This window comes from Pogona vitticeps, chromosome 6, assembly GCF_051106095.1.
Source record: "Pogona vitticeps strain Pit_001003342236 chromosome 6, PviZW2.1, whole genome shotgun sequence".
In the NCBI taxonomy this organism is placed as follows: domain Eukaryota; kingdom Metazoa; phylum Chordata; class Lepidosauria; order Squamata; family Agamidae; genus Pogona; species Pogona vitticeps.
In genome coordinates this window covers 118,353,761-118,366,066 of record NC_135788.1, presented here as the reverse complement: position 1 = coordinate 118,366,066, position 12,306 = coordinate 118,353,761, and the positions used below count along the sequence as shown (strand labels likewise).

Below are 12,306 nucleotides of genomic sequence, written 5' to 3'. Positions count from 1 at the left end.
ATAGGTTGAATTGAGAATGAGAATGGCTGACGGTTGGATTCCAAAAGATCTGTATGGAGAATGAGTGCAGGGAAATCACCCCAGAGGGAGACCCCACAGCTGCGACACAAGGACATCAGCAAGCGGGATCTGAAGGCCTTAGGAATGGACCTCAACTGATGGGAAACCTTGACCTCTGAGCGTTCGACCTGGAGGCAGGCTGTGCATCACAGCCTCTCCCAATTTGAAGAGACCCTTGTCCAGCAGGCCGAGGCCAAGAGGCTGTCCCGAAAGCAACAAAATCAGGGAGCTGGACAGGGGACACAGCACATTACCATAGTCTCTCGAGACTGAAGACCTACATAGGTTCAATTTTACATCTGCGAGTTATTACCTGTGAGCAGCCGTTCAGTAAGGAGTGCACTTCCCAGTAATATTTTCATTCAGGAACAGTTGGGGCTACACTGGAACCTGTGAGGTCTGACCCTGAAGCCCTCTGCGCTTCCTGGAAGATGCCCTAGGTTTCCAGTTGATTCAACTGCCACAGTGGAACGGTGAAGAGCAACCTCACCACTGGGGCAGTGGAACTTGGTCCTAAGGAAATCCCTGACATTTATTCAGCCGTGCCCTTCCACACGCACTTCTTTCCTTGGGGCAATTATGACGAGGCATCTCTTCCATCTTACAGGCAGGCTCATACCTCGAAACTGGCCGCTATGTATGTGCTTTCTTGGTTACATGCAAGCACTGTCCCTGCCAGCCAAAACAGTACAAAAAACAAACAAACAGAAATTCCATTGTCACAGAATCATGGAGTGGGAAGGGGGTCTCTAAGGCTATCGAGTCCAACCCCCTGGTCAGTGCAGGAATCCAAGTCAAAGCAGATCGGACAGATTTTTTGTCTAATTTTCTCTGGAAGGCCTCCAGCATTGGGAGCGCTCGCCACCTTCCTTTGTCGTACTCCTCTAACAGTTAAGGAGTTCTTCCTGGTACTCAGGATGTTCGGTCCCTATGTGGCTTTTTCACCAGTGTCCATGCATGCCTGAAAAACGGATGGATGCTCTACATGTGCTTTTCCGCAGAAGCAGAACCAAAACGTTAGTAACAAAAAAATAAAATTTGAAAACAAACAAACAATAGCATGTTTCTTCCAAAAAACATCTTTATTTTTTTTCCACCCTCATAACATTTTTGTCCCTTTTTTTTACCCTTCCTGCTCCACCTCAATCTGAACCTATATTTTTTTCCCTCCTTCTGTTTCTCTTTTTTTTTCCCCTCTCCCCACTAAAAGTCATTCCCCCCCATGGAAATCTGGGCCTCAATACCTCCCCCCCAGCACCCACCCACCCCTGGCAAGGGAGTCCGCTCCCCTGCCCCGGGTCTCTATAGCTTCAGGTTTCGATGGCATTTCTTCAGGCTAAAAATAAAGGAACCTGTAAAGATAAAGACACTCAAACAAGGCATATAACATACCCCTGGGGAGAAGGAAAGGGGGGGCAGTGGGCAAAAGGCAGAAAGGGAGGACCAAAGGAAGCAGCAGAGTATGACCCTTAGAAGGGCGGGCACAGTTTTTGCAGGAAGCAAACACCCCAACCTGTTTTTAAAATTAAGGTTCAGGGTTCAGAGCTCCGTCTGAACAGCAGGGGCAAGCAGCTAAGGGGGGGGGCAAGGGGGCAAGAGAGAAGAGGGAACTCGGGAAGGACCTGTCTACATGCATCCAGAACAGGATGTGGAGACTCGAGTCTGCCAAAATGAGAAAGACAAGAAAAAACAGCAGTGTTAAAATCTCGACATTGGGCAGCCACACGGCTGTTGAGGGCCAAGCACCCCCAGCCTCCCTCCTTACTAGTTCATTTGGGGGACGGGGCAGCAAACGAGAGCTGAAAGAAACCAAGCACGCCAGACAGACACACACAAAAGATGGCCAAGGGTGCTGAAGGGAGGGGGAGAAATACCCACAATTACACTTTTAAAAATAAAAGGGGAGGGGGAAGGAAAGGAAGAAACAAGAATTAGGGGGAGCTGGCCAACCTCCAAACCCTCCCCCCACAACACTCCACCCCCCCTCGAAACATGGGGCGACAGTTAAAAACATCAGAGAAAGCTCGGCTTGGGCTACCCCAACAATATCTGCAAATGGGAAGGGAAGAGGGATGAAGGGCAAAGAAGGGCAACGGGGCTCAAGGTCAGCAATATTACCAGGTAGAGATGCTCAATGGCACAATCCCCACCACCACAGCCCCCTTGGCCCCTCCGTTTTCTCCCTCCCCCATACGTCAAGCCCTCTTTCTCTGCACAGAATGGGACATGTTCTCCTCCCACCAACAGTATATATATATTTTTTTTCCATCATGGTAACAATCTTCATTTTTTTCCTTTTTTTTCCTCCTTCCTAAAACAACCACTTTTTTTTGTTTTTAGTAAGGGGAATACCATGAGGTCGCTCTGGCCCGGCCCCTGTGGAGAGAAGGAGGAAGCCGGTTAATGAACAGAGGCACAGACGAATACGCTCACCAATTCAAAACTTAAAAAGATGATCCCAGAAACGGGGAGGGAAAAGTCCTCTTGGAGTGAGAATACAACAACCACTACAAGCTGTCTGGAATCCCAGGATTTAAAAACAGAGTCAGTTTGGTCTTTGCAAACTGAGGCTGTCAGAGGTTGACATTTTTCCTAATACTGGGCCTTGTCCTGATAAATTACTCTTAAGGCCAAACTAAATCTTTAATCCTGGCTTCGCACAGAAATCCTGAAAATACCAAATGGTTGTTTTTGGCAGTTTCTGAAATTTGATTCAGAGAAACGTTTGGAGTTTGGCCATGGCAAAGCCTTTATTCAGCAGAACCTATAAGTGGGAAGTCTTGGGAACTGTTTAAATGTTTGCCTTCTATTAGACTGTATGTGTTAAAATTGCAACATCCCCTTTCCAGCAATCCTGGGTCCCATCTGTCACTGCTCACATTCCATTCTCATCTGCAATGACAAGAGGTTTAGAGTCTACACCCACCCCTTCTCTAGCGGGAAACCCAGATGAATCCCATCTAAAGACTGCCCGCCCGCAGCATGCCCAACGCCATGGTGCCAGACCTGTAAGCACGCCCTCGGGGCGGCCTGCTGCTGAAGCCACTGTAGAAGCGGGCCCGGGAACTGCTGTAACTAGATCCTCTCCCTCGGTACCGCGTCCGGGGGAATCCCCGGTCTGTGGTGCTGATCCCAGGGCGGTTGGTCCGTTTGGGAATCACCTTCAGAAAGGACGACACACTTTCGCACGTGAGACGCAGGGAACAAATTCATAAACAGGGCTAACCCTCTCCTTCCATTCTTAAACCCGAGACTCCTAAATCTGTATTGTCTCTCGCACACACTTGTGCTAAGGTTCTTTCTCAGCCCTGTATAATTTTATAGGGTCATGGTTTTTCCAGTAGCGATGTATGGAAGTGAGAGCTGGACCATAAAGAAGGCTGACCGGTGAAGAATGGATGCTTTTGAATTGTGGTGCTGGAGGAGACTCTTGAGAGTCCCCTGGACTGCAAGGAGAACAAACCTATCCATTCTAAAGGAAATCAACCCTGAGTGCTCACTGGAAGGACAGATCCTGAAGCCGAGGCTCCAATACTTTGGCCATCTCATAAGAAGAGAAGACTCCCTGGAAAAGCCCCTGATATTGGGAAAATGTGAAGGCAAGAGGAGAAGGGGACGACGGAGGACGAGATGGCTGGACAGGGTCACCAAAGCGACCAACATGAATTTGACCCAACTCCGGGAGGCCATGGAAGACAGGAGGGCCTGGCATGCTCTGGTCCATGGGGTCACAAAGAGTCGGACACGACTAAACAACAAAAATGTATATGCTGTTTTGGATGGCAACCCAAATAGAACTGCAGCCCCATCATCTAAATTTTCCTACTGGCTATTCTGGGAAGCAAGAGGACAGTCTGACTCAAGTCCTGGGTGTTTTGACTGCACCACACAAACTGCAGCCGCACACACAAATTTCAGAATCTAACCAAAGGTCTATAAAAGAGAGAAGAGATAGATGGAGAGCATACACACCTTGATTTGTCTCCCCCTGAAGAGTGATTCATCTAACGCTAAGGAAGTCCGCACTGACTCCTTGTCCGAGAATTCAATGTAGGCAAACCTTGGAGTAAGGCCAGAAAGAAGGAACAGTTATTAGGAAATAAATACAGATTGGCACTTAGGTATGTGTCTTTTTAGTTGTATACAACTGGAATTTATTCAGCTTTATTTTGTATTCATGTATGTTACCACGAGAGCTTCTGCATGGTAATCGAGAAGCAAGATAAACAAAATAAACTCAGCCTCCAGTTTTCACACTTACCCTTTGGGGTGGCCCGTGTACTTGTCACATAAGATGGTCACGCGGTTAACAGAGCCACAGCCATGGAAGTGGGCCTCTAGTTCTTCGGCTGTTGCCCCATAGTCCACCTGAAAGGGAGTTGGCCAGAAGGTAAGGAAACCAAGATGCTCTTTTTTGCTCTCCTGACAAAAGATGGTACGGGGGGGGGGGAGGGGGGGGGGAGACACTTACGTTGCCTACATATATCGATCTGGCGTCTGCTTCCATCTTTTCTTCTAAAGACATAATGACTGGGCCAGCTGTGGAGAAAGCAGCAGGCATCACGTGGGGGGGGCAGCACAGAAGGAAGAACTCATCTGAAAAATGCAGGTATCCTGGAACACCCATTTGTCAACCCAACGTTGCCAGGAAGCTCAGGTAAGGCAGAGCCCCTCCCACCAAAAAATGGATCCTGCTTTTCGGCAGAAGAATGCAGTGCAGCAGAACAACTTCCCAAACCCAGTAAGTCAAGATATCTGAACTGGAATCTATCTTAGTGTCCTCTCGCTTTCTCTCCGTTCTGTCACTACACTCGACGGCGCTACACTCTTTTCAGGATTCCACAACCGACATGAACGGTTTAATCTTGAAACAGCAGTTCGGTGGTTTTTATATCTGCCAGAGTTTGTGACTTCAATTCCCCACTGTCATTCCTGTGTGTAGAGCCAGATTGTGTAGCCTTGGGCACACTGCACAGTCCCAGAAGAAGAGATTAGTAAATCACAGAAGTGTAAGCTACACCTCTGAGTACTCTCAGCCTATAAAACCCTGAAAAGAGACAGTCACCATAAATTGGATTGACCTGACGTTGTGATGATCTGAAGGAGAGTGGGATTAACACGGTTATCATTAGATATGAAGCTTTAATGGTTTCAGGAACACACGCACGGACTGCCCTGCGACAAAAGTCAACAGCTCCTGACTAAACTTATTGGTGATTTACTTCTGCTTATTTTAAGATTTCTGTACTATATGGCTGTAACAATGCTTTTATTTCTTTAATAAACACTGTGCTTCTTGTCTAGAAAGCGAAGATTTAAAAATCACTAGTACAACTGGAGAAGTTTGATCACAAATCAGTCGGCTGAAATAATGAGTGGGATGCAGGGAGATCACTTATCCTCCCTTTCAATTCCTCCCTTTCCTTGATCCAGAGCTGCTTTTCCCTAGCTGTCCCTTGCTAATGGGAAACCATTTAAATATCATTCTGGCATGCACATATGTCCACATTTTGGCAGAGAACTCGTGGCTTAGACATGGGCTCAGCTTAGTGTGATGTACTACCACCCTAGAAAGCACCCAACTAACTCACGCTGCAACCGTCAAGGCTGATGGCAGCTGCCACTTCCTTCCTCAAATTCCAATACTTAAGCTTTGTGACTTCAGACACCTCGACAGGAAAGTTGCCAGGAAAAGCATGCAGGTAATCCTCTGATGACCTTCGTTGTAAAAGACCATCTTGCTTTTATTCTCTACTGCTCTGCCTTTTGCACTGCAATTGCTACAGCTCTGCCTGAACTAAAACAGTTTCCTGTAGAACAGGAATACAATGGAACCTCAACCTATGAACATCCCTACTTGCGAACGATACGAGTTACAGATGGCTCCATTCGCAAAAAGTTGCCTCGACTTGCGAACGGAGCCTCAACTTACGAACAACAACAAAAAAAACATTTCCTGCCCTTTTTACCTAAGTTCATCTTAGGTCAAAAGAAGAAAAAAAAATTTAATCACCCCATAGTGGTAGAGTACGGATTAACTGGCTTTGCATTAGTTCCTATGAGAACGAATGCCTCTACCTACGAACAGCGCCTCAACATACAAATGCAAAACAGAAGACACGGATTAAATGGTTTTCAATGCATTCCTACGGAAAAGTTTGCCTCGACTTACAAACTTTTCGACATACGAACTTAATTCCAATACGGATTAAGTTAGTAAATCAAGGTACCACTGTACTGACATTTGCAAATGTGCAGGATTTGTACCTGCCAAATCCCAAACACCTATGAGAACTTTCTCAATTAGGTTCCCACTTTCTTATTTCCAGCCTGTTCAAATAACTCTGGATTCCACAAGCTGCACTTACTGCCACTCAATGCATTCCAATGGGCTGAATACCTGCTCATCCAGCAAAGATCCTCCATATGGCAGCCATTTTCAGGTGCCTGTTATGCAAAAAATGACTCCTAAAAACAGTGGGGAGCCATTTTGAGCAGCCGGCAGCCATTTTGAAAACCCGACGATCAGCTGGGAACCAATTGTCGCAACCCCATTAAAACATTGTTTTGCGATCGCAAAAACATTGTCGTGAAGCAGATTCGTCGTTATACGGGGTAATCGTTAAGCGGGGCATGACTGTAATCGCCAGACAATCTACGTGCTCGAAAAACCATCAAAATGAAGGTGACATTTCTAAGATTATTCCCCTGCCCACCGCTGTCGAAATTGTGGGCTACTAATTGTGGGTTAATAATAATCATGTACCATCAAGTCAATTCTGACTGGTTACTGTTTTCGGGGTTTTCCGGGTACTGAACACTCAGAAGTAGTTGCCATTCTCTTTTTCCAGGGGTGCTCTGGGACTCTGCAATTTGCTCATGGCCACCCAGACTGGGCTTTTTCACAGGAGGCATAGTGGGGAATCGAACTCCCAGCCTCTGGCCCTAAAGATAGACACCTCAACTATTAAGCTGTCCACCCAGCTTCAAGGTTATATTGTGTCAATGGAATTCAAAGACTTGAATTGCATAGCTCAGTGGTTTAGGCATCTTGCTGAGCAGCCAGAGGTTGCAAGTTTGGTTCTACACTGCTCTCCTTGACAGGAGCTGGACTCAATGATCCACTGCGTCCCTTCCAGCCCCACAGTTCTAAGATGATGAAATTAAAATCTCTTTATATATACAGCCAAAGACTGTCCAATTCTTTTTTTTTAAGAGGGTGGGTGACTTTATTATACCACGAACATCACAAAAGTCTTCATCACCAGAGAACTGGCAGAGGGAAGTAAACAGCAAGCATGTCCAGAAGTCCCCAAACTAATTTTAGGTGGATGTTAAAGCGATCTTCAAAATGGATCCTGGAGGTAGCTGGTTTCATCTTGGGTGATGCAGATTTTGTCTCTGCCCAATGGCAAAAACAAAGGCCACCCACCCTGCCACCCTATTTAGTTTAGACAAGAGGAGATGGCAAGGATTTTGTCACATTACACATGGCTCATCTCATTTCACATCTTTAAAGACCTGCCAGGCTGGAAAGACCATCAAGAGTGGGAGAACAAGGGAACTGGAGACATAGGCGCTTACCATTGCCAGGTGGGGGGCTCATATTCATTTGTTTTTCAACTTCGTTCTGCAACTCTTTCAGCTTCTCAGCTTCTTCCTCCATTTCACGTACTCGAGCTTTAATGGCTTCCAGCTCCTGAAGAGCACAAAGGTGGGTAGGAAAAACTGAGGAGTTTATTTTAAAAAATGTTCCCATCAGCTTTCAGGAACTCTCTTGTCACCCAAACCTTTCCCAGTTCCTTACCTCTATCAACATCCAGTACTTCTTAGTGTAGAAGATATCTTACATGTGTTATATAGTCCCACACAACACTATGCAAAACTCCTCTGCTCTACCACATCAGATGATGACCTTTTCCATCACCTTGACCTTCTTTCCTCAGAACTTTCGCTATTTCCAATTCCAAAGTTACCAACCGTTAACAAAGTTCCAATTCCAAAGTTACCAACCGTCAACAACCCATCTTAAGAAAGCATCCCACATTATTTGGGCTTATATGTCCCAAGTCTCACTTCAAAAGAGCAATCTTAGGCTTCACCCTCTGAACATGTTCAATTCATAATGCGGCATAGTGTTGACAGGGTGAGGCCTAAAATTGCTGTTTGGAAGCAAGACTTGGGTTTTATAAGCCCAAAATAATGTGGGATGCTTTGTTAAGATGGATTGTTCACAGGCAGTAATGAGAGACCGTTCAATGGTTGGTAACAGTAGGCTTGAAAAGAGCAGAAGTCCAACTCTGACGTTTTTCTATGCTCTCACAACAAAACTCTGTGTATCTCACACAGAGAGCCCCATACACCAACTAGGAGAAAACAGGCATTAGGCTTTTAAAAGGCTTCTGCCTGAAGATTTTTTTCTCCTCCTCTTCTGACAATCTGCTATATTTCCAAGCAAAGAAAAAGGAAGCCATCCGTTTGGAAGATCTAATCATCTGTACTTCGTTTCGGGTCACCTGAGGCGACCAAGGAAGTGTTTTAAATACAAAGATGACTCAAACCCTGCCTCTTTCTCCACATAGCCCTGTATTCGGGCACTGCCATTTCTGAATGCACACGTTCTCAGGAATGTGTGTATTCCCTTTCCCTGGTCTTTTCTCCCTCCCATTCCCAAAGGACCCATCCTCCTGAGGAGAACTCTCCATCCTTTGCTTAAATATGCCTTTCCATTCATCAGGCTCTTCCTCCCAAGATCTATGAGGGCAGCATCCTACCATCCTTCCTTCCTTGGTGCTCTCTCTCTCTCTTCAAACTTTTCTTTCTTTTCTTTCTTTCTTTCAAAGAGCTCTCGCTGGCCATTTGGCGGGGCGTCTGCTTCGCCCCGCCCGGGCCCGACCCCAGGAGGCGCCTCATCCTCATCATCCTCATCTCGGGCCTCAGGCGCCCCCTTCCTGCCGCGAGACGAAAAAAAAGGGGGCAGGAAGACCCGCGAGCTCCTGGCACTCACCGGGTCTTCGATGGCGGAATCGCCCGGGTCGCTCTCTCCGAGGCCGGCCTCCTCCTCCAGCTCCTCGGGGTGAGGGTGATGATGGGCTGCCCCGACGCCCGCCTGGCCGGCCCGGGAGGAGGCGGAGAGGGTGCCCCTGGGGCCGGTCCCCCTGCTCCCGCCGCCCGCCGCTCCTCCTCCGGCTCCGGCTCCTCCGCCCGCTCCTCCGCCTCCGCCTCCTCCTCCACCGGCTCCGCCACCTCCGCCGCCCGTCGCGGCCTCGAGCAGCAGCTCTCCCTCCTCCTCCTCTTCCTCCTCCTCGCGGAGCCCCCCGCCCTGCTCCCCGCAGGGGCCGCTTCCCCCGAGCCCGTTCCCGTACTGGGAGGAAGGAGGGCCCCCGCCGAGCCCTCCGCCGCCGCCGCCGGGCTCCCCTTCGCCCCCCAAGGCCGCGATGGCCCCTCGCCCGCCGACGCCGACGCTGCTCGTGCCCCGAACGGACGCCATAGACCCCGCCGCCGCTGCCTGCCTGCCGCACTGGCCGCCCGCCGACGCGCCCTGATTGGCTGCCCGCCCGCCGGCGCGCCCATTGGCCCGCCGCGGGTCCCGTGGCCTCGCCGCCATTGGTCCGGAGGGAAGCCGCCGCGCCTCGCGGCCCCCGGCTCTCCAGCCATTGGCGGGCACCTCCCGTCAATCAACAAGCGTCCTCCCCCCCATTGGGGTTATGAGGGAGCAACCTGGCCATGGGGCGTCGTGATTGGTTCTAAAGGAGTCCGGGGGGGGGGTTGTCCCTAGCCGCGCTCCTGTCTCATTCGGTAGCTCACAAAAGCTTCCCCGCCTATCTTCTCCCAAGCGGAGCTAAGTGGAAGAAATTCCTGTCAGTCTTATATCGTTCTAGTAAAAGGTTTACTGGGGCAGCGAAGGACAAGAACAAACGTTTTTTATTGGACAGGCAAGCAGTTTTCTCCCGCCTTTTTCGCGCCAATCTCGATACTTCCATCAAAGCGATTGCGACTCGTGATTGGTTGCGACATTAACTAGTCGTCCCCGCGTGCTTATTGGACAAATAGCGCCTGCCAGTTGTGTGACCTGATACTTTCATTGGGCTATGACTTCGACCAATCAACTCAACGTTGAGTGCTGTCGCATAATTGGGTAGAATTATGCCAATCAAGGAGAGACTGCCCTTTTCATTGGGCAAAGCGGAATTCCTTTCTCTCTAATATAATTGGTCGAATGCCCTTTTGTCCGTTATGGCCGTTTGAATTCGCCGCTTCTGATTGGTTAATAACGCCGATACCTCTGAACTTGGTTTTGCTAGAGGCTCTACACGCGAGCGCAAAGAGTTACAGTCCTAACAGCTCTCCACCCGCAACGTCCGGTTTCCAATTACACACAGAGCAAATGGGTAGAAAATAGTTTGCAGCTTTAATTGAACACATGAGTTTTATCAGGTTGGCCAAACTGTACCTCCAGATTCTTCTCCTTAAGGCTTTCCACCAAGGCCCCGAAATTGAGAGCCCCCCCCTCAATATTTGCTACTGGAACCTCTCCTACACCTTTTATCTTGCTGGTTATTCAAAGCTGATAAGTTTGTAATCTTGGCTTCTATTATTTGTGTGTGTGTGTGTGTGCTGGAATTAATTACTTTCCAGGATTGAATTCCAGCACATCTTCTCTGGATTTAAGTGAGATGTGTTTATTATTATAGTGCCTGGTCTATAATTTTGCTTTAAGGTCTGGTTTCCTTCGTCCTCAAACCTGCAGCTACAATCAAGGGCCTTTCCTAATTATACCAGATGGGTGGGATATAAATCAATCAATAAATAAAATAATAAATACAACACAATAAGGTAAAGGTTCCCCTTGACAATTTTTGTCCAGTCGTGTTCAACTCTAGGGGGCGGTGGTGCTCATCCCCGTTTCCAAGCCATAGAGCCAGCGTTTTGTCCGAAGACAACCTTCCGTGGTCACATGGCCAGTGCGACTTAGACACGGAACGCTGTTACCTTCCCACCGAAGTGGTCCCTATTTATCTACTCACATTTGCATGCTTTCGAACCGCTAGGTTGGCGGGAGCTGCGACAAGCGACAGGCGCTCACTCCGTCGCGTGGATTCGATCTTATAACTGCTGGTCTTCTGACCCTGCAGCATACAAAGGCTTCTGTGGTTTAGCCCGCAGCGCCACCACGTCCCAACACAATAGAGTAGATGGTAATTAAATTCTAATGAAGAGGGTTAGAATACTGGACAATATAATTATGTGCTTTCTTCAGTTAATAATTACCATGTGCTGTGTAGTCAGTTCTGACTTCTGGCTATTCTTTCCAGGGTTTCCTAGGTAGATAACACACAGAAATGGTTTCCTCTTCCCTTCTTCTGGAGGGAAATCCCTGGGACTGTGCAGCTTGCCCAAGGCCACCCAGGCTGGCTCTTCTCCCAACAGACACAGTGGGGATTCGAACTCCCAACATCTGGCTCTAAAGCCAGAGGCCTAAGCCATGCAGTGATCCAGCCAGTTAGAATAGCAGAGAAGCACTTAATGTATTGCATTGGTGTTTCTCTGCTATTTTAATACCCTTCATTGCAATTCAATTGCCATCTACTCCAAAGGAAACATAATTCAAGAATTCCGGTACCTTTTTCTCCAGAAAAATAAACACTGCTGGTAATACAGGTAGGCGGTGCACCTGCCCAATGAGTGCATTCCAAAACTGTGGTGCCACCACCAAGAGAGTCCTCTTCGTTGTCAAAATAGACAGAGGGGCAAGAGTGTGTGTCTTATGTAGCAAAACTGGCAAAAGGGTCTTCACCAACGGCAATTGTGTTAATGAATTACTACCTTGTTACTCCCGGAGCTCGGTTTCTTGGCTAATTTTATTAAACCAGGCCTTGAGCAATAATAATAAGCGGTCAGTTTCTTGGAGGAAAGGACAACAGGTTTTATTCAGATAAAACAAGTGCCCAGCAGGGTAGAGACCCTGAGATCAACAGGTTCAAGTTTTTATACAGCTCTAAAAAAAGAATAGAAGTCAAAGAACAAAATTATGCAGCAGTTCATTGGTCCTTGTGGAATATATGCATTGGGTACAATTTTGCGCATCTCAGCAAAGCAGCTGTCCATGCGCACAGCGGCTTATCTCTAAGGAATGTTGAGCCTTACAAAGCACTTCTTTGGCATTTGCTGTCTCCGTACTACCTTGATGGACAAATTGCTACCGACTGACCTACGGGGGTGAAAGATGCATACAGCCTCTGAGGA

General features: G+C 48.0%; 1 protein-coding gene across 1 annotated transcript; it reads right to left on the bottom strand.

Annotated features, from left to right (window-relative positions):
• Nucleotides 1–1,123: 1,123 nt before the first annotated feature.
• PABPN1 (poly(A) binding protein nuclear 1) lies at nucleotides 1,124–9,682 on the bottom strand. Its single transcript, XM_072977049.2, has 7 exons — nucleotides 9,068–9,682; nucleotides 7,645–7,759; nucleotides 4,532–4,599; nucleotides 4,322–4,428; nucleotides 4,033–4,120; nucleotides 3,067–3,221; nucleotides 1,124–2,436 (listed from the first exon to the last, which is right to left on the bottom strand). Exons 1-7 carry the CDS (start codon nucleotides 9,665–9,667, stop codon nucleotides 2,397–2,399), a joined length of 1,173 nt encoding a protein of 390 aa, XP_072833150.2. The 5' UTR covers nucleotides 9,668–9,682; the 3' UTR covers nucleotides 1,124–2,396.
• Nucleotides 9,683–12,306: the final 2,624 nt, after the last annotated feature.